Raw genomic sequence first — 19467 nt, 5'->3', positions numbered from 1 at the left:
CCTGAAAACCACTTCCTAACCTCTTAAACTGCTTCATTTTTTCTCCTTAAGACCACCACCTAACATAATGTATATATTTTCCCTCTTTGTTTTCTGTTGGTGCCCTCCACTGGAATGGGAGCTCCATGAAGCAGGGGCTTAGTGTCTCCACTGCAGTCTATCTTGCATAGTTACAGCCTTCATTATTTCACTCTTAGCTAAGTTCAAGATAGTTTACTACTGCTGCATAGAGTTTAAACACTTCTATCAGGAATTCACTATGTTTCTGGATTAATGTGACTTTTTTGTTCCCTTCTGTTTATGACATATGATAGACTCTTGCTATTCTTAGAATTCTTTAAGACTCACAAACCCACAAACTGGAATATTTGTAGAGGCTCCTGGTCATCCCTTGAATCATACATCCAAACCCCAAATTAACTCCTTTTCAACATTTATTAAAGCTGCTTTCTTCTTGATCAATTCAGAAGTTATCATGTTGAAAAGTACAAAGCTGCACTGAGATTCAGACAATGGCATGTATCACGCTTGCTCTAGCAGATCATTATCTTTGTGGGACCGATTGTAAATTGCAGATGCTGTGGAGGCAACATCAAGTATGAGGGGACTCATGAACCGTTTGTACTAGTGATTATCTTTTCCCCATGTCTTTCTGTCTCTTTACTTACACTGTTATTGGAGCTATACCTTCTTCACTGGTAATTTCCACTCCTAAATCCAAATATAGTGGGTGACTAATTAATAATTATGGGCTGAGTAAATAATGAATGAGTCATTTTCTATCCTTTAGGGATCATATGCTTCTAAGAGCAACATCTGATTGGATTTTACCATCAATATCATTCATAATCTAATAGGTCTTCTGTGTCCTCAAGTTTTCTCATCCTCAATGCCTCCATTTGTGGGTTTTCTATTTACCTATTCAACCAATACTTGCGTGCCTACTATGTGTCTGCAATGTGAACATGGTAGGGACACAGTTTGAACAGGCAGGTCTGGTTAGGTAAGGCTGAGGGTGGGGTGTGGAAATAGAAATTCTTTGTCTATGATATGTAGACTCAACCTTACAGACAATTACCTAAAAGAAAGACCTGGTACAAGATGAGTTCAAAGATGAGATAGGGGCCAGATCGCAAAATACCTGATCTGCTATGGTAAAAAGGTTGTGATTAAAGTGTCATGGATCTGGCCGGGCGCGGTGGCTCACGCTTGTAATCCCAGCACTTTGGGAGGCCGAGGCGGGCGGATCACAAGGTCAGGAGATCGAGACCACGGTGAAACCCCGTCTCTACTAAAAAATACAAAAAATTAGCCGGGCGTGGTGGCGGGCGCCTGTAGTCCCAGCTACTCGGAGAGGCTGAGGCAGGAGAATGGCGTGAACCCGGGACGCGGAGCTTGCAGTGAGCCGAGATTGCGCCACTGCACTCCAGCCTGGGCGAAAGAGCAAGACTCCGTCTCAAAAAAAAAAAAAAAAAAAAAAGTGTCATGGATCTAACTTACCTAGTCATTTCTCGATCCAAATTTCATTTTTTACTCCTTCTGTTTTTCCTTATAATTCTCCTCTTAAATTTCAGGTTACTCTCTTTTCTTTATTTTACATTATATGTGTGTGTGTATTTTTTCAAATTTTAGAAATAGGGACAGAGTCTATGTTGCCCAGGCTGTATTCAACTCCTGGGCTCAAGTGATCCTCCTGCCTTAGCTTTCCGAGTAGCTGGAACTACAGATGCACACCACCATGCCTGCCTTATATTCTTTAATATTACCTATAATTTTTCTACCACCCACCTTCAATTTTCTTAGTCATTAGTGAGATTAGGTAACAGTTTATGGCAAAAGGTACAACAAAAGTGATTATGAGCAGATGCACCAAGCATGGCAATAAGAGAAGCCAATACATCCACTTCCATGCAAAATATTCTAAGAAATATTAAAAATCAAATAACATTTCTTGACTTGAACATTTCGCATTATTTTCCTTTTTTCCCTAAGCCCACTCACCAGTAAATTAGTCTGCAAAAATAAATCTGTCTCATGATCTAACTCATAGTTTGTAACCCCTATACTATATAATATACATATTTATATGTAAAATACACACGCCTTGCCTTTTAAAAATTATTATGTTTATATTACTCCAAAATTTGTTTCAACATTATCTGTTTGAGCAATGCATTTTTTTTTTTTTTTTTTTAGTCCGTCACCCAGGCTGGAGTGCGGTGGTACGATCTCAGCTCACTGCAGCCTCCAACCCCTGGGCTCAGTTGATCATCCTGCCTCAGTCTCTCGAGTAGTGGGACTATAGCAACACACCACCATGCCTGGCTAATTTTTATTTTTTTATTTTTGTAGAGACAGTGTCTCCCTATGTTGCCCAGGCTGGCAATGAATTTTTTTTGAGAAGAATTTGTGCTCATTTTAATCAAAACTTCACAAACATTTTAATATTTATTTAATGTCTCTTCATATTCTATGGAACAATCAATCATTTATAATTCATATGTTTGCATGAAGGATGAAATAGTAAATTGGTAATTTAAAAAACACTTAAGGATGAATCTTCTATAATACTAATTTTTAAAAGTTATAATTTTGTTATTATATCTAAAACTCAGATTTCTCTAGTACTGCAGGTTTCTGAATCTCCTAGAAGATTCAAACACTATCTTAATAAAGCAAACTCTGAACTTTATTGCGATAGCATAATGCTGAAAAAGTAAAAGGTATTAATTCTGTCCTGGCCGGGTGTGGTGACTCACGCCTGTAATCCCAGATCTTTGGGAGGCCAAGGCGGGTGGATCACTTGAGGTCAGGAGTTCAAGATCTGCCTGGCCAACATAGTGAAACCCCATCTCTACTAAAAATACAAAAATTAGCTGGGCATGGTGGCGGGTGCCTGTAATCTCAGCTACTCAGGAGGCTGAGGTGGGAGAATTGCTTGAATCTGGGAGGCAGAGGTTGCAGTGAGCTGAAGTGCGCCACTGCACTCCAACCTGGGCATCAGAGTAAGACTCCGCTTCCAAAAAAATAATTCTGTCCCATTGTGGTAGCAGCTCAGCAAAAAAGGAAACATCTGTCTATATTGAAATCTTTGGAACCAAGCTATAACACTGTTGCAAACACTCACTGCATATATTCAACACATTTATTTAGATTTTCACTTATTTCCTCTTGCAGGTTTATGGTAGACCTCCCAAAGGCAAGATTAATTTCTGAGCCAGCTTTACAACTCCTGCAAAATAAGACATAGGGCTGTGCACAAACTATGTGATCAAAAAATATCTGCTGAACTCATAAACAATATAGTCTATTATTACAATGTTTAGAAAAAAAGAAAGTTAATGAGGTATTATGAGTGTATAATAACGTCTTCAGAATAAAGGGCTATTATTTTTTGGAGAGCGGGATCATTGGTCCAATACTCCATGTCAACTCTGGTGCTGGTTTGTGGCAAGGTAAAGAGCTTGCACCAGAATGTAAATCAACTCACTGCTTCCTACACTGAAGAGGTCTTGCTATTTTTAAAAAGTCAGCTGAACACTAATCAGTATGTTTAGTGACATCGCCTATTTACATTCCGGCACAAGCTCCGGATCTCACTGCAAACCAGTAAGTCTGCACTGGCCCTGATCTGCAGGCCACACTTTGAGAAGCCTGGTTCCGTGCTACTACTACTGTAGTTGGACTAATAATAACAATGATGATAATTTTACAAATTAGCATTTATAGAGTGATTATTGCACACCAGATGCTATGTTCAGCACTTAAGCACTTTATATGGATTATATCATTTAAACTCTTAAGGACTCCATGAGGGTTTACTTTATTATTTCCATTTTTCAAATGAGGAAATGTAAACCTTCAGAGGTTTAATTTATACAGCTTCTAGAAGATCATCTGTGGTAGAGCAGGTGCTTAAAGTCAGGCAGTATGATCTCTGCTTAACCCCAGTTAAGTGTGTAGTGTGTATGCTTAACCATATACCCATACTGCTTCCTGACTATGTTACATATTGCTTCCAGACTACATTTTTAAAATAGGCTCACGTTGCATCACTGGGGGTTGAAGAAATACTTGACACTAATGGAGATGTCAGGAAGAGAGGTCTGGAAGAAATACCATAAAACTGAAAAACATGGTATAGATAGATTTGTAAATCTTTTTTATAGATTTAAAAAACATATTTCTAACACAAAGTTACAGTCAAATATTTAATACACTTTATCTTTCAAGCATGGTATGCTTTAATTGAAACAACGGACCTAATCATTACTAGGACTTTTAGAAGGTCACTTCTTTGCCTTTGTTTTAATAGCCTCAAATCTCCCAAAAATATATCCTACTTGGTTTCCAGTATCAATTTAAAGTCTTTCTGAGAAAAGATAAGGTCAAAATTTATTTTAAAATCCTTATTTCTAGACTTGTAACGAGCTGATTGCTTTGATTTTAAGTAAGCAAATCTAGTTAATTAGCTTTTTAAAAATAAAAAAGGTCCATTTTTAACTCAATGTTGGTTCATATCAGATACAACCAACTTTGTACTGACAATTGGTTGAATATACAATATTATATTAATAACAACAGATACTACAGTTGATCTTAGCCAAAAGGCTGAGAAGTGATGAATATATAGTATTGAATATTGTATTGCATATTGGTTGAATAACCAACCCTGCACAATCAAATTTTTTAAAAAGAATCCTTACATTCTAATGGCACTTAAAAAAATTTTAGGCTTGGGGCAGTGGCTCATGCTTGTAATCCCATCCTTTTGGGAGGCCAAGTGGGGAGGGTAATTCGAGCCCAGGAGTTTTGAGACTAGCCTGGGCAACACAGTGAGACCTTGTCTCTATTTAAAAAGCATACTTTTTAACGTATATACAGAAAGTCCCCCTGAGCTCAATCAATGTTTATGTATAGTATTAATATACCACTCCCCACAAATAAGTTTCTAAGTCAAAGGTATTGTCAGAAGTTCAAATGACTGGACCACTCAGTGCTTTGTGATATTATTTTGATGATTTTTTGACTGCATTCCATTCCAAAAACTAATTTACTCTGAGTAGAAGCAGAGTTAATAAAGTATGCAAAAATACTAATCTGGCTTATTTAAGTAGTCTAGTGACATATCTGAGAAAAATTTTGTGTGAGATTCAATAAAAGCTGAGATTTGAAGAACAGGATACTGCTGGTCTCCCCAAGTTAACATATTTTACCTGAGACACACACAAAACGAACTTTTATCCATCTCTCTCTCTCTCTTTTTTTAAGTATTTGCTTGAGGCATAAACATAATCAACTTCTAAAGTTACATTTTACTTGATTTGTTGTCCCAAATGTAAATAAAAAACCCATAAATAGCCACAGGCACGGTGGCTCATGCCTGGAATCCCAGCACTTTGGAAGGCTGAGGCGGGAGGAGCCCAGGAGTTCCAGACCAGCCTAGGCAACATAGCAAGACTCTGTATCTAAAAAATTTGTTTAAAAATGTTTTTAAAAATATTTTTAAACGTAAACATCAAGATTTCTGTTGTTAACAAAGTAATGGGTAGTCATTTTACATTAACTTTAATAAAACAATAATAGATGAACTCTGTTGTGCGTTCTGCGGTGGCTAGAGGAAAATATAATCATTTCGGGGGATGCCAGTGCATGAACTCCTCAGGAGTAGGGACTCTTCCATTCATCCTCCCAGATTCGCAGCTCCCTTTTCTGACCACTGGTCTTTAGTCTCCGCGGGTTCTTCCACCATCAGCCCCTTCCCACAACGTAAAATGTGCATACTTCAGGGCTCTATCCTTTACCCTCTTATTCCATACAATATCCCTGGAGAAAATCATCACATTTTAACTTCAATCACTAAATGCTTAATCCAAATTTCTATCTTCATCTCAGACTTTTTCCTTTAGTTCCAGACCCACATGTCCAACTACTACTACTTATGGGACCTTCCAACGTATATGACAGGCATCTCAAACTGAACACATCTAGCCCACTTCTTAAACTCCTCAAAAAAGTTTTTTTTCTTCTTTAGAGTTCAATGAATAGAACAATCCACTCTATCACCCCACTGTCATCCCTGGCTTCTCCTTCTTCATCTCCTGTATCACCAAGATCTGCCAATTCAACCTTTTTTAGTGGCCCCTCCTTCTTATTCCCACCATCGCTCTCCTAGTTATCTCTTCATTTCTTCACTGAGCTTCAGCAACATCTCTAATTTTTTTGTCTCTCATTTAGGCTGTCTACCAATCTGTCATTTGAGTGTTGCCAGTGATCCTTTTCAAATGCAAACTGATCCAGTCACTGACCCAAATCCTCCTTATTACCTTTAAGGAAAATAAACTCATGGTCCTTAGGTTCCTTCTGATTTAGCCCACATTTGCCTTTCTGGCCTTACTTCCTCCCATTTTCTGCTAATACACATGAAGAAGTATTCTCCAGTTCAGCCACAATAAACCATGGCTTAGTTGTTCTCCCGGCCTTCGTGCCTCAGCCCAGGCTGTTCTTCTGCTTCGGAAGCACCTGGTCATTTCCTGTTCACCCTTTATGACATGCAATTCCAGAGCCCAGGAAGTACCTAACACATTGTGAATGCAGAATCAATGTCTGCTCTATGCCCAAGTCAATAACAGCCCTTTATATTAAAAAAGTTGATTACGACATACAAGATATTTTCATTCATATCTATAATCACATTTATCTTGATTCTCACAACTAGACTATCAGACAACCATTGCAGGTTTTATTATCCCAAGTTATCAAGGACAAAATAATAGCTTCTGGTTTTCCAAAGGGGCAAAGCTAGAAATTAATGCAATGACCCCTAACTAAAGGTTTGACCTCTCTATTATTATCCTACTTAAATTATCAGGTACACAATGAAGCCCACCGTGTGCTAAAAGCAACACAGAAGAAGCGTAAAGTCATGCACTTAGCTCCAAAAATATTTAATCTAGTCAGAGGTATAAGATCCATACATATGAGATAAAATTCTGTAAGAAAGCATACTACAGAGCTAAATGCTAAACTGTGTAGCACCCCCAGTAGGAGAGAGAAGTGCATTTAGCGGGCATTAGCCTAATCTTGAAAGACTTTCCAGAAACTGGGGCAGCATGGTCCTGCAGTCCCCTTTATTTCTTTATTTATTTAACTTTTTTTTTTTTTTTTTTTTTTTTTTTGAGACGGAGTCTTGCTCTGTCACGCAGGCTGGAGTACAGTGGCCCAATCTCGGCTCACTGCAACCTCCAACTCCCAGGTTCACGCCATTCTCCTGCCTCAGCCTCCCGAGTAGCTGGGACTACAGGCGCCCGCCACCATGCCCAGCCAATTTTTTGTATTTTTAGTAGAGACGGGGTTTCACCATGTTAGTCAGGATGGTCTCGATCTCCTGACCTCGTGATCCGCCCGCCTCCGCCTCCCAAAGTGCTGGGATTACAGGCGTCAGCCACCGCGCCCGGCCAGTCTCCTTTAGACTACAGACGAGTAAAGGGCTGAGAGAGAGACATTCCACGTGAGTGTAACAAATTGAATGTAGACCACAACAAGTTTGGAGAACAAAGAGGAAAACACCAAAAATAGAAATTTGATTGTTTTCCACCTTTGACTGAACTCCTTAAGAGTTTCAGAAAGTATCAGATAGAAAAAAAAGTACCCTTACCCTGGTAAAGAAAACAAAAACCAACAAAAACCCTAAAACCAACAAAAACAAAAATGAAAACTTCCTTCAACTTACCACAGTAAGGCTAGAAGACAGAACTATTAATAACATGTTCATTTGCTACATTTTTTATCAACCTATTTGCATTAAATAATGTTAACCTCCCACTAAAGTTATTTTTACTTTGAATTCTGAGGTAGTCAAGAGATTTAAATAAGAAAAAGACTACATCTGTCTCTTCATTGTTATTTTGTTATTCCCTGTCCATAATGCTTCGGGTTGCTACATTTAGTTATACATCAGCAAAGTAAACAATAATGTAATTATTCTATCTAGTAATGAGCTTGGAGACTTAAAAAAATACATATAGAACTTTATTCCTTTTCATTTGACCACTAATAACATACTGAACATGCCGGTGAAAAGAAATAAAACACAATGGTAGAAAACTCCAAAAAAGTACAATCAATGTCTTTACCATTCATCCCCCACCCCTATCTCATTAGCATCTTTCTGACCTCGGGTGTCTTCTCCAATAGTAAAGTGTATCCCTATATCCAAAGCAATTTCTCTAAAGCCCTTCTCACTCATTCAACAAACATTTAACAAGTACATTGCACTAGGTGCTAGAGGAAGAGAAACTGAATATTGTCCCTGCCTCAGACATTTCAGTTCCTTTACGCCTCTCTTCCACCCCCTAACCAGTCTTCTTCCACAGGTACCCTGTCCCCTAAAATCAAATGTTGCTTTTCACAGTTGCCTTTACCTGTCACCTAAACTATTTCAATTCTAAATTTCCTCAAAGTCAACTTCACAGCTGCTGATAAAATCATCATTCTATATGATTACAAAGTATTTCACCGATACATATCCCCATTTTTTCCAACCTTAAAACTTCTTCAGTCCCTATTACTTTAGCATAGAGACCTGCACTGTTGTTTCTTCTTTTTTAAAAAAATACTAATGCTAATCCTTTACTGTTTGAGCAGACTTAATCCTACCTTTTCTTTTGTCAATAAATGCCAGGTGTTTTTTAAATCACTACCTTGTCACTTTTATGATATACTGATCACTCTATTTGTATCTTGAATGGAAAGACCGCTTTGTGATTTTGCTAATGATATGTAAACTAGAACTTGAGAACCACTGGATACAGAAGTACTGCTGATCTTCAGATACTTTGTCTAAAAATGAAGCCCGTCTCTAAATTTCAGGAACAGGGAGTTAAGGTTCCATGAAATGTTTACTTTCCACCCTTAATTTATTACCTTAATATTTCAGTTTTAAGAATTATGTGTTCTGTATATATCACGCTGCTTGTCAATATCCACACATAAACCTTCTTGTTTTGACAATTAATCTGAAAAAGTCCACATATAGTCTGAGAGGGGGAAAACCTAATTTGGAAGAATATAATAAATGTCAGTTTCCATCACAGAATATACGCTTCTCAAGTTCAATTAACCTCTGAATGATTCCCTTTCTAAGAGGAAAGTAATTCTCCTTAGTGTCCTTGTCATCCATGGAGTGGAAATCTTTCTACTGGCAAGATTAGTAATCACTTGCATGACCCCCAAAACGGCTCTTCCTCCCATTTCCCTCAAGTACTGTCTGGAGCAGCGGTTGGAATTAATAGAGGGGCCATAATCTCCAGACCTGAGTACCAAATCAAGCCTGCAGCCCCCCACACCCTTAAGGCCCCTGCACTTTCTTGCTTATCCTTTTTCTCTCTTCTCCATTTTTCTTTCCTCCTTCGGGCGTTCCGGAACTTCTGATACTCTCCCGGTTGTTTGAATTTTTACAACCTACCAGATAATAATCCCTTGTGATCCTCAAAGCTTCCTTAAAGCAAACCCTGAATCACTGTGTTTTAAAACCAGTATGAAAGACTATTGTGTGGGATAATGTTACATTGTTTCACAGCCCTACAAAGTTTGGCCACAAAACGGGTGGGCAGATTCCGAAACTCAACCGGAAACGCGAAGGACTGAAACAAATCAACACACAAAAAACGAAGCCAGCGGAAAGATCCAACGCGGGCCCCCTGCCTGAAATGGGACACGGGGATGAAGGGGCAAAGCCGTGCTCCTGGCTCTCGCGATTCAGGAGACGCGCCCGGCTCACTGGGGACGACAGCGACGACGGCGGCGGCTCGCATTGCTCCACGCTTCCCGTCAGGGGGGCTCGAGGGACTGCCCCAGGCCCGGCCCACGCCCAGGGAGCCCCTGGTGCGAGGACTGCCCGCAGGGCTCCGTCCTCCCGGTGAGGCGCGGCTCCTGGAGCAGGAGGCGCGGAGGCCGCCCTCGGCGTTTCGGAGTCGGGGCGGGGAACGTCCACGGCCAACTGCGGGTAGAGGACCCCCAGGCGGCTACAACAGGTGCGCCGGGGCCGCCCACCCAGTTCGGGGCGCGCCCGCCCCTGCGTCGACCCCCGACCTCTTCCGCCGCCGGGGCCCCGCTGTTACCTGCAGCGGCGGCTCCCGAGTCCCGGGAGGGAGGCCCAGGGCCGGCGCCTTACCCGCGGGCGGGCCCACTCGCCCGACGGACGCCGCGAGTCGGCGACGGCGGGGGCCGCGGGTCGGCGACGTCGGGGCACACGTCCTGCGGGGCCGCGGGGGACGCCAGGGAGGGCGCGACCGCCTGACCGGGCTTCAGGGGCAGTGTCCTCAGCCGGTGACCTAGCCGCTACCCTCGCTCAGTGTCCCCGGCGACGCGCGGGTTCTCACGCGCTCCCTCACTTCCTGCGGCTTTTGGTCCCTCCCGCTCGCCGTCTCTCCGGTTCTGCCCACTCCGCCTCCGGGTTGTCAGGGCAACCGTAGGGACGCCGGCCCTGGCTGAGAGGCGTTAGGAGCCCCGGGGTTCGCCCGCGGAGGCCGGGGAGCAGCCGATCATGGAGCCCCAGAGTAAGGGAGGCCCGGGCTGGAGCTGGGACCGGGGCGGGCGACCGGGCTGGGGCTCGCCGGGAACGAATGTGGGCGCCCCGCGCGCGACTCCGCAGGTTTCAACGCTTGGACACGGAAATACGGTTTGCGTCTCCTCGCGCTTTTCTCTCTTGGAGAGGGGAGAAGGGGGCTGCATCTGCCAAGTCTGTAAGGTTGGGCCGCCGGCGCCCGAGAGTCCGCGCTGGGGGCCGGGAGCGACGGGAGAGCCCCGAGGTATGGGCAGGGGAGGGCGCAGCGACCCCAGCGTGCGCCTTCCTGAAACTTCGCCCAGACAGTTCCATTTACTCCTTCCTCCTCCTACTGTCATGATTTTACTTTGGTAGTTTGGTTCATTAATTGTAAATAGCCCATTTTTCTTCTAAAATGTCAGCAATTAAACACGCCACGAGGCTGGGTCTTGTATTTATTAGAGACCCCGTCGTACTTCCCGCCCCACACCCCTAGTCTGCGACTTGAAGGAGAGAGAGAGAAAAGAGCTTTGTCCAAGTGTATTTGATTCATTCTTAGGGGTTCGACAAGTTAGGACACTCAAAAAATGTTTGTGATTTCTTTTTCTGTTTTCCCATGTTGCTTTCGATGTATGGCAAAAGTTGTGCAGTTTTGAGTTATCAGATCTAACACGAGTTCTAACTTACTATTTTTGTTGTTGTTTTTACCTTTCCAGGGACTTTGTTTCAAGGCCTTTCTTTCTCTGCCCCGTCTAAGCTGTCTTATTGTTCCTTTTATTCTCAAAATAAGGGGAGTATTTTGTATGGATACTTAAAGTGTCTAAAACCTTTATAGAAGGATGCAGTTTGACTCTCAAACCAAGTCGTCTTATCTTGTACAATTTCAGAAATGAAGAACTCAGACCAAATCTATTCTCTGGGGAAAATGTTGGCATTTTTAAAGGTCATTCGTTTTCCACTAAGAAAATTTCAAATACTTTTGCTTTTCTTTTAACTCATTTGCTGAGGAAAAGTTTCAAATACATTTCCTTTTCTTTTAACTCATTTGCAAGTTGTGACTTATAGTTGCTTGATAGATTTTGTACAGTATTTGTCATTTGCATTTACAGCTCTTTGGATTCTACATTTTTTTAATCCAGTAAAAGAAGTTTAGCATACAACAACGCTAAAATTTTTGTTGTATGTCAAACTGATGCCGGGCTGTGTATACTCCCGCCTTAGAGAAGAAGTGAGTTGAAATACATCTTTTAAAAACAACAACTTGGCCAGTCCCGGTGGTTCGCGCCTGTAATCCCAGCGCTTTGGGAGGCTGAGGCAGGTGGATCACGAGGTCAGGAGATTGAGACCATCTTGGCCAACGTAGTGAAACCCATCTCTACTAAATTACAAAAAAAAAAAAAAAAAAAAAAAGCTAGGCGTGGTGGCGCGTGCCTGGAGTCCAAGCTGCTTGGGACGCTGAGGCTGAGGCTGAGGCAGGGGAGTCGCTTGAACCCGGGAGGCGGAGGTTGCAGTGAGGCCAGATTGCACCACTGCACTCCAGCCTGGTGACAGAGCAAGACTCCGTCTCGAAAAAACAAACAAAAACTTTATTTCTTCAGATTTATGTTACTGTTTACATGTGTAAACTATAATTTCAAGTTCTTCAGTGCTGTCTTTATCCTTTCATTCGTTTATAGTGCCTGTTATGTTGCAGCTCTGTTCTAGGGATTGGGGATTGAACAATGGAACTGTTAGTTTTGGTCATCCCAGGAAAACTAAGCAGAGGCTTGCTCAAGAACTACTGAGAGGCCGGGCGCGGTGGCTCACGCTTGTAATCCCAGCACTTTGGGAGGCCGAGGCGGGCGGATCACGAGGTCAGGAGATCGAGACCACGGTGAAACCTCGTCTCTACTAAAAATACAAAAAATTAGCCGGGCGTGGTGGCGGGCGCCTGTAGTCCCAGCTACTCGGAGAGGCTGAGGCAGGAGAATGGCGTGAACCTGGGAGGCGGAGCTTGCAGTGAGCCAAGATCGCGCCACTGCACTCCAGCCTGGGTGACAGAGCCAGACTCCGTCTCAAAAAAAAAGAACTACTGAGGTCTTGGTGGGGTTCGGAGATTGGGGGAAGAGGAGATGGACAGAAGGCTCCCAAGAGGAAGTAGTGCTGGGTCTGCAGAATGACCCAGCAAAGAATGAGGGCAAGGGATTCCAGGCAGTGGGAATTACTTGTACATAGGCCCTGAGACCGCAGCGTGGGTTTGAGGCTCACAGTAGGAAGATTAGATTAGTAAATTAAGCTGTAGCTAAGGAGAGGAGGAGGAAAAAACAGGGTTGGAAGGAGGGAGGAGAAATGAGATAAGGCTGGAAAAGTCAACCGGAGCCAGATCAGAAAGGTTCTGTAACCATGTGAGAAATATATTACATATGTGAACTATACATTTATATCTCATGTCATTGGATTTTGAGGTGGAAAATATTTAATTTATACCTGAGGAATGACTGTAAATTTCTTTCTTTCCACATATTCTTAAATGATTTCAATTTAATTTTAAATAATTCAATTACCATTTAGCTCGTTTGTCTTTTGTTTTTTTTTCTTTTTTTTTGAGACAGGGTCTTGCTCTGTCACCCAGGCTGGAGTATAGTGGTGCAATCATAGTTCACTACACCCTCGAACTCTTGGGCTCAAGCGATCCTCTCACCTGAGCCTCCTGAGTAGATGTGACTACAGGTGTGTGCCACCATACCCAGCTAATTTATTTATTTATTTAGAGACAGAGTTTCGCTCTTGTTGCCCAAGCTGGAGTGCAATGGTGTGATCTTGGCTCACCGCAACCTCTGCCTCCTGGGTTCAAGCAATTCTCCTGCCTCAACTTCCCAAGTAGCTGGGATTACAGGCATGCGCCACCATGCCTGGCTAATTTTGTATTTTTAGTAGAGACGGGGTTTCTCCATGTTGGTTCGGCTGGTCTTGAACTCCTGACTTCAGGTGATCCTCCCGTCCCGACCTCCCAAAGTGCTGGGATTACAGGCGTGAGCCACCGTGCCTGGCCCCTAATTTTTTTTTTAAATTTTATTTACTTTGAATAGAGATAAAGTCTGGTTTTGTTGCCCAATTTGTTCTCGAACCCCTGGCCTCAAGTGATCCTCCTGCCTTGTCCTCCCAAAGTGCTAAGATTACAGGCGTGAGCCAGCACATCCAGCCTGGAAATTCTTTTACAGTCTAAGAAACATCATTTGGATAAATATTTACTACTATTCACAGTTACTAAATATTTAAAAGGACAAGATTAAATGATCTTTGAGGTTTCTTTTAACTTGGAGATTTGTATCCAACCAGATTTCACCTGAGACTGAGGTTATTTCCTACTGTCAGCGATAATGGAAGCACTACAGATGCGACATCAAGTATTACCGTTAATTACAATTAGACTGTCAGCAGTATTATGTTAACAATACATTGTTATGCCGATATTATCTACCGTATTTTAAGCCCTGTTCCTTTTGTTACTGAGAGGTCTAAAATAACATTTTACAAGTATAGTTGAATATAGCATCAGTAAATTGATTATGAGGAAGAATCCTTCATAATTGCTTTTAAGGATTAAACGTGTATCTACGGACAACACCAAGGAACTACTAGAAATAACCCTCGAGTCGGTCTTTCCTGTTCTGTTTCCACACCCTTAGTTTTCTATTACTTTTAGGAATGACCTTTGTTAACTAAGTCATTAAAATCCAATAAACATAAACTCTTCAGAACCCACAGCTGGATCATACTCTGGCAGCAAGCAGAGGAAGGCAGGGGCTACCACTGTTTTACAGAATAATAATAAGTCAATGATCCAAGAAATGACTCCCCAGGGAAGGGGCAAATTAAATACGTTCACAACCTTGGGCTGTTGAGAGTGGTTTTGGCTCTTGGTTTGCACATTGACGTCTTTAATTATTTTCTTGCTAAACCAACTTCAGTGTTGGAAAGATAGCTCATGTATAAAACAACATGGAAAACGTACATCACATCCCATTTGTTTTGGGTTTTTGTCCTTTTCTTTTTTTGGAAAATAGTTCAATAGCACTATCTCTTCCCTAATTTCTTAATGAATGTCAATAGCAAGGGGCGGCTTTGGGGATCTTTAGCCCAAATCTAAGCAAACATATAATCTGAGTAAAAACTGTGTATATTTATCAAATGCAGCATCAAGAGAAGCCCCCCCAGCTCCCACTTGGTGCTGCCTGTTCTGTAAGCTCTTGCTATCTATATATATTTTAAAAATCTGGGGTTAGTTTAGGCCCAGCAGGCAGCAGTTGTCTGCTACATATGTTTCTTTCTGGTTTTTTGTTTGTTTGTTTGTTTTTTGTTTTTTGAGACAGTCTCGCTCTGTTACCCAGGCTGCAGTGTAGTGGCACTAGCTTGGCTCACTGCAACCTCCGCCTCCCAGGTTCCAGCGATTCTCCTGTCTCAGCCTCCCAAGTAGCTGGGATTACAGGTGTGTGCCATTATGCCTGGCTAATTTTGTATTTTTAGTAGAGACAGGGTTTCACCATGTTGGTTAGGCTGGTCTCGAACTCCTGATCTCATGTGATCCACCCGCCTCGGCCTCCCAAAGTGCTGGGATTATAGGCGTGTGCCACTGTGCCCAGCCTTTTTCTGCCCTTTTTTTTTTTTTTTTTGTAGTTGTTTTTAGAGAGACAGGGTCTTGCTGTGTTGCCCAGGTATGCCTCAAACTCCTGGGTTCCAGGGATCCTCTCCCATCGGCCTCCTGAGTAGCCAGGACTGCCTACTGGGCTCACGCATGTTTTTAAAGAAACGGTAGATAGAGATCTAAGGTATTCCAATGACTAAGAAACTGAGGTGAATGACTAAGGGACTGAGGCTTCTTTCTCCAAACCTGTTTCTCCACTAGTCTTCCCAGCCTTCCCAGTTACTCCAACCTGAAAATGAGTCATCCTTGGCTCCTCATTACCAACCCTCACCCCACCCTTCCCCATCCACCAGCAGGTCTGTTTATTCCACTTCCAAAATTACCCCAAATGTGCTTCCTCTTCCTCCCTACTGTAATCATTGGTACTCCAAGCTACCATGCCGTGTAAGTTATGATTGTGATTTTTGCATGTCTTCTTCCACTGCTATCTGGAAGCTGGAGTGACCTTTCAAAATATACATCAGATCAGATCATGTCACTCTCCTGCCAAAAGCCCTCCAAAGTTCTTACGGTGATCTAGCTGCCTCTTCAAACTCATCACACATCTGATCTTAGACATATTATGCTTCAAGCACATTGGTCTTCTTGTAGTCCCTCAAACAAGCTTCTTTCAGGGCTGTGACTCTGAACAAGCTTTTCTCTCTGCCAGGGATGCTATTCCATCCTGCTATGGCAGTTCTGACTCCTAATGTCCTTCAATCTTTGCCTAAATTTCACCTCCTCCAGCCCTTCCCTGGCTTCCTAAAGTGTTGGTGTCCCCTCTCTGATGTTATTCTATCTCTGCGCTTTTCTCTTAATAGTAATAATCAGAACTTGTTATTATTTTGTTAATATTTAAAATCTAGCTGGATGTGGTGGCTCACGCCTGTAATCCCAGCATTTTGGGAAGCCAAGGCAGGCGGATCACCTGAGGTCAGGAGTTCGAGACCAGTCTGGCCAACTGGTGAAACCCCGTCTCTACTAAAAATACAAAATTAGCCAGGTGTGGTGTTGCACGCCTGTAATCCTAGCTGCTCACGTGGCTGAGGCAGGAGAATTGCTTGAACCTGGGAGGTGGAGGTTGCAGTGAGGGAGATAGCGCCACTGTACTCCAGCCTGGGAGGCAAGAGCAAAACTCCGTCTCAAAAAAAAAAAAAAATCGACTTTCTTCACTCGACTGTAGGGTGGTGGAAGAGGTCAGGGGAGCTGTCTGCCCTATTTGCCCTGTCCCTAGTGCCTAACACGGAGTAGACCCTAAACATTCATGGAATGGACAGCACTGCTGTTCACACATAGATGCCTTGCCTACTTTTATTTCCTTAAGAGTGTTGTGGTGTACTTAAAAAAAGAAAGCCATTTTATTCTACATTATTCTACAACACAAAGGGCTGTGCTCCAGTGAAATTTGAAGTACCTCTTGTGGAGTGTGCTTTGGGTGAAGTTCATTTAAATCAGGTACTCATGTTAGGTCGATTACAAATATGGTGTCCCATTTTCTTTTCTAACCTAAACGAGATGTTTTAAACAAGTCTCATTCTATCCGGTAAGAATAAGGAAAGAGGCAAGTAATCTTATTTTTTGGACCAAGTGGCCACGAGGTCATAAGACCTAAAAATCTTTACACTCCCAGGCAGCACCTGCTCATTAATTATCTGGGAGACTGGTAAGGATTTAAAAGTAATTTCTTCCTTAAGCCCAGGAATCATTTAAAAAATCTGTATAACATTTTTTTCTCATGTAGTCTTAGCCCCGAAGAATATTAAGTCTATCAATTAGGTTATAATTCAAATCTTACCAAGAAATAAATGCATATATAAATCAAGATTAAAAAAATTTTCAAAGCAGCGCCTTTTAAACAGTCATGTTTTAAAATCCCCATCAAAATGGTAAAATTCATTGTGATCCTGACCTCTGATGCTGTCAGCCACAGGAAGGGGCAAAACGACTTGAGGCTTGAAGCTGTGTCTTTCCCGAAGCTCAGGTTCACCAAACATGGTCTCCAGATGGAGTCTGTTCCTCAGAACCTGGGCTTTACTTCTTGACAGGAGAAGGAAGCAGTGTTAAAACTTGTCTATTCTGAACTAGCCAACCAGATTAAAGGAGGGGTTTGTGCATACCAACATCATCCCAGAATGACCTGAATGACTCACTACATGCAGACAGTGGTGCAAACTCATTAACAAGTAAACAACTCACACCAGTGCTCTGTGCTCACAGGGCTGGGGGCGTTCTTGGGTATTTTTCTTAAGGGAGGCTGGAAGAAGGGAGGAGGCATTCCTTTCTCCTAGAAGCAGAGGCCAGTTCCTTTTACTGTGCCCCAGGCCTTTCCTGGTTGTTAGAAACTCTTCCAGGCCTTTTCCTGGGAAGGTGCTCTCATCCCCACACTCCTGCCTCCTCCCTCCACCTGTTGTGCACTCCCTGAAAGAAACAAAACAAGTTAATTAGCTTATTCAGCTACTTGGGAAGCTGAGGCTGGAGGACTGCTTGAACCTAGGAGTTTGGATTCAGCCCGGGCAACGTGTTGAGACCCCATCTCTAATTTTTTTTAAGTTTTAATTTTTTTAATTTAAATTAACGTATTCAGGCTAGTGCACGTACTTCAGTTCTCTACTGAAGTAATTCACCCTAAATTGAAACTAGCATTGCTAGTTTAGTGTATTATTCCTCTCTAGGCAGCCTCTGTCTCTCTATATATATTTTTTGTTTGTTTGTTTTGTTTTGTTTTGTTGAGACAGAGTTTCATTCTTATCGCCCAGGCTGAGTGCAATGGCGCAATCTAGGCTCACTGCAACCTCCACCTCCTGGGTTCAAGCTATTCTTCTGCCTCAGCCTCCCGAGTAGCTGGGACCACAGAATGTGTGTGACCACACCTGGCTAATTTTTTATTTTTTTGAACTGGAGTCTCACTTTGTTCCCCAGGCTAGTCTTGCCACTATCCTAGTTTTTCTTCTGTATTATTAGACAGGGCCTCAGTGTCCTTGAACTGCAAGGAATTAACATTGAGTGTAGTATTAGTAAAACCTATGTTCTACTCATGAAAAGTCAGTCATTTTTTAAAAAAAAAGATTCCACAATTATAAGCAGAAACAAATTAAAAGGTTGTATACCTACTGTTTGACAAACTCAACTTACCAAAACCAAACATAAGTATGTATACCCCTATATTTATGAAATAAATAGAATCCATAATTTAAAACTTTCTCATAAAAACAATCCCCAGTTCCTGATGGCATCACTGGTGAATTCTTCAATGAAAGGGAAAAAATAACACCAACATTACAGATTTTTTTTTTTTAATCTTAGGGACATAGTCTCACTATGTTGCCCAGGCTGGAGTGCAGTGGCTATTCACAGTCACGGTCCGGTGATCCTCCCACCTCAGCCTCTTGAGTAGCTGGGACTACAGGCTGCAGAAACTTTTAAGAGAACAAAAATAAAGGGAACTCCTGAGCTCAAGCACTTCTCCCACCTCAGCCTCCCAAAGTGCTGGGATTACAGGCATGAACCACTGCACCCTGCTTAGTGTGCTGTTTTTAAAAATGACTTTTGGGCTTGTGTTCATGTGACTGATTAGCCTGTATTACTGTTTGTAATTTTTTAGACTACTTTTGGTATCAAGTTTATTGTAATCTCAAAAAATGAGCATGGCTCTGTTCCCTTTATTTTTGTTCTCTTGAAGGTTTCTGGCCAGTCGTGGTGGCTCACGCCTGTAATCCCAGCACTTTGGGAGGCCGAGGCGGGTGGATCACCAGGTCAGGAGATCGAGACCGTCCTGGCTAACACAGTGAAACCCTGTCTCTACTAAAAATACAAAAAAAAAAAAAAAAAAAAAAGAAATTAGCCAGGCATGGTGGCAGGTGCCTGTAGTCCCAGCTACCAGGGAGGCTGAGACAGGAGAATGGCGTGAACCCGGGAGGCGGAGCTTGCAGTGAGCCGAGACTGCACCACTGCACTCCAGCCTGGGTGACAGAGCGAGACTCCGTCTCAAAAAAAAAAAAAAAGAGTTTCTGTAGTCTAGTCCCAGCTGCTCAGGAGGCTGAGGTGGGAGGATCACTGGAATGTGACTGTGACTCTGTCCCTAAAATTAAAAAAGAAATTCTGTAGTGTTGGTGTTACTTTTCCCTTTCATTGAAGACTTCACCAGTGAAGCCATCAGGAACTGGGAATTGTTTTTGTGGGAAAGTTTTAAATTACAGATTCTACCTATTACTAGACATAGGAGTTTACATACTTCTTCTGTTTGGCTTTGGTAAGTTGT

The 19467-nt window shown here is 42.4% G+C and overlaps 2 protein-coding genes and 1 pseudogene across 4 annotated transcripts in view; 1 reads left to right on the top strand and 2 right to left on the bottom strand.

The window, feature by feature from the left end:
* The window catches only part of DHX32 (DEAH-box helicase 32 (putative)), a 59688-nt gene extending 49337 nt beyond the window's left edge, over window positions 1-10351 (bottom strand). Inside the window, exon 1 of one of the 3 annotated variants that reach the window (XM_055245805.2) lies at window positions 10175-10351. Coding sequence is in view for 1 of the 3 variants with exons in the window: in XM_055245791.2 (XP_055101766.1) it covers window positions 6327-6347 (21 nt within the window). In the remaining 2 variants the exon portion in view is untranslated. Of the gene's footprint in view, window positions 1-6326; window positions 6830-10121 lie in introns of those variants that run through there. The other 2 variants (XM_055245800.2, XM_055245791.2) reach the window with 2 other exon arrangements.
* On the bottom strand, window positions 4487-4623 carry LOC129478215 (uncharacterized; annotated as a pseudogene).
* Window positions 10352-10586: 235 nt separating the features above from the next.
* FANK1 (fibronectin type III and ankyrin repeat domains 1) overlaps window positions 10587-19467 on the top strand; it is a 122349-nt gene continuing 113468 nt past the window's right edge. The window contains 1 exon segment of the mRNA XM_055245989.2: window positions 10587-10811. The gene's annotated coding sequence lies outside the window, so the exon portion shown is untranslated.

The sequence above is a fragment of the Symphalangus syndactylus genome, chromosome 2 (genome assembly GCF_028878055.3).
Source record: "Symphalangus syndactylus isolate Jambi chromosome 2, NHGRI_mSymSyn1-v2.1_pri, whole genome shotgun sequence".
In the NCBI taxonomy this organism is placed as follows: Eukaryota; Metazoa; Chordata; class Mammalia; order Primates; family Hylobatidae; genus Symphalangus; species Symphalangus syndactylus.
Note: the sequence above shows the minus strand (reverse complement) of the source record. Positions and strands in the feature narration are given on the sequence as shown.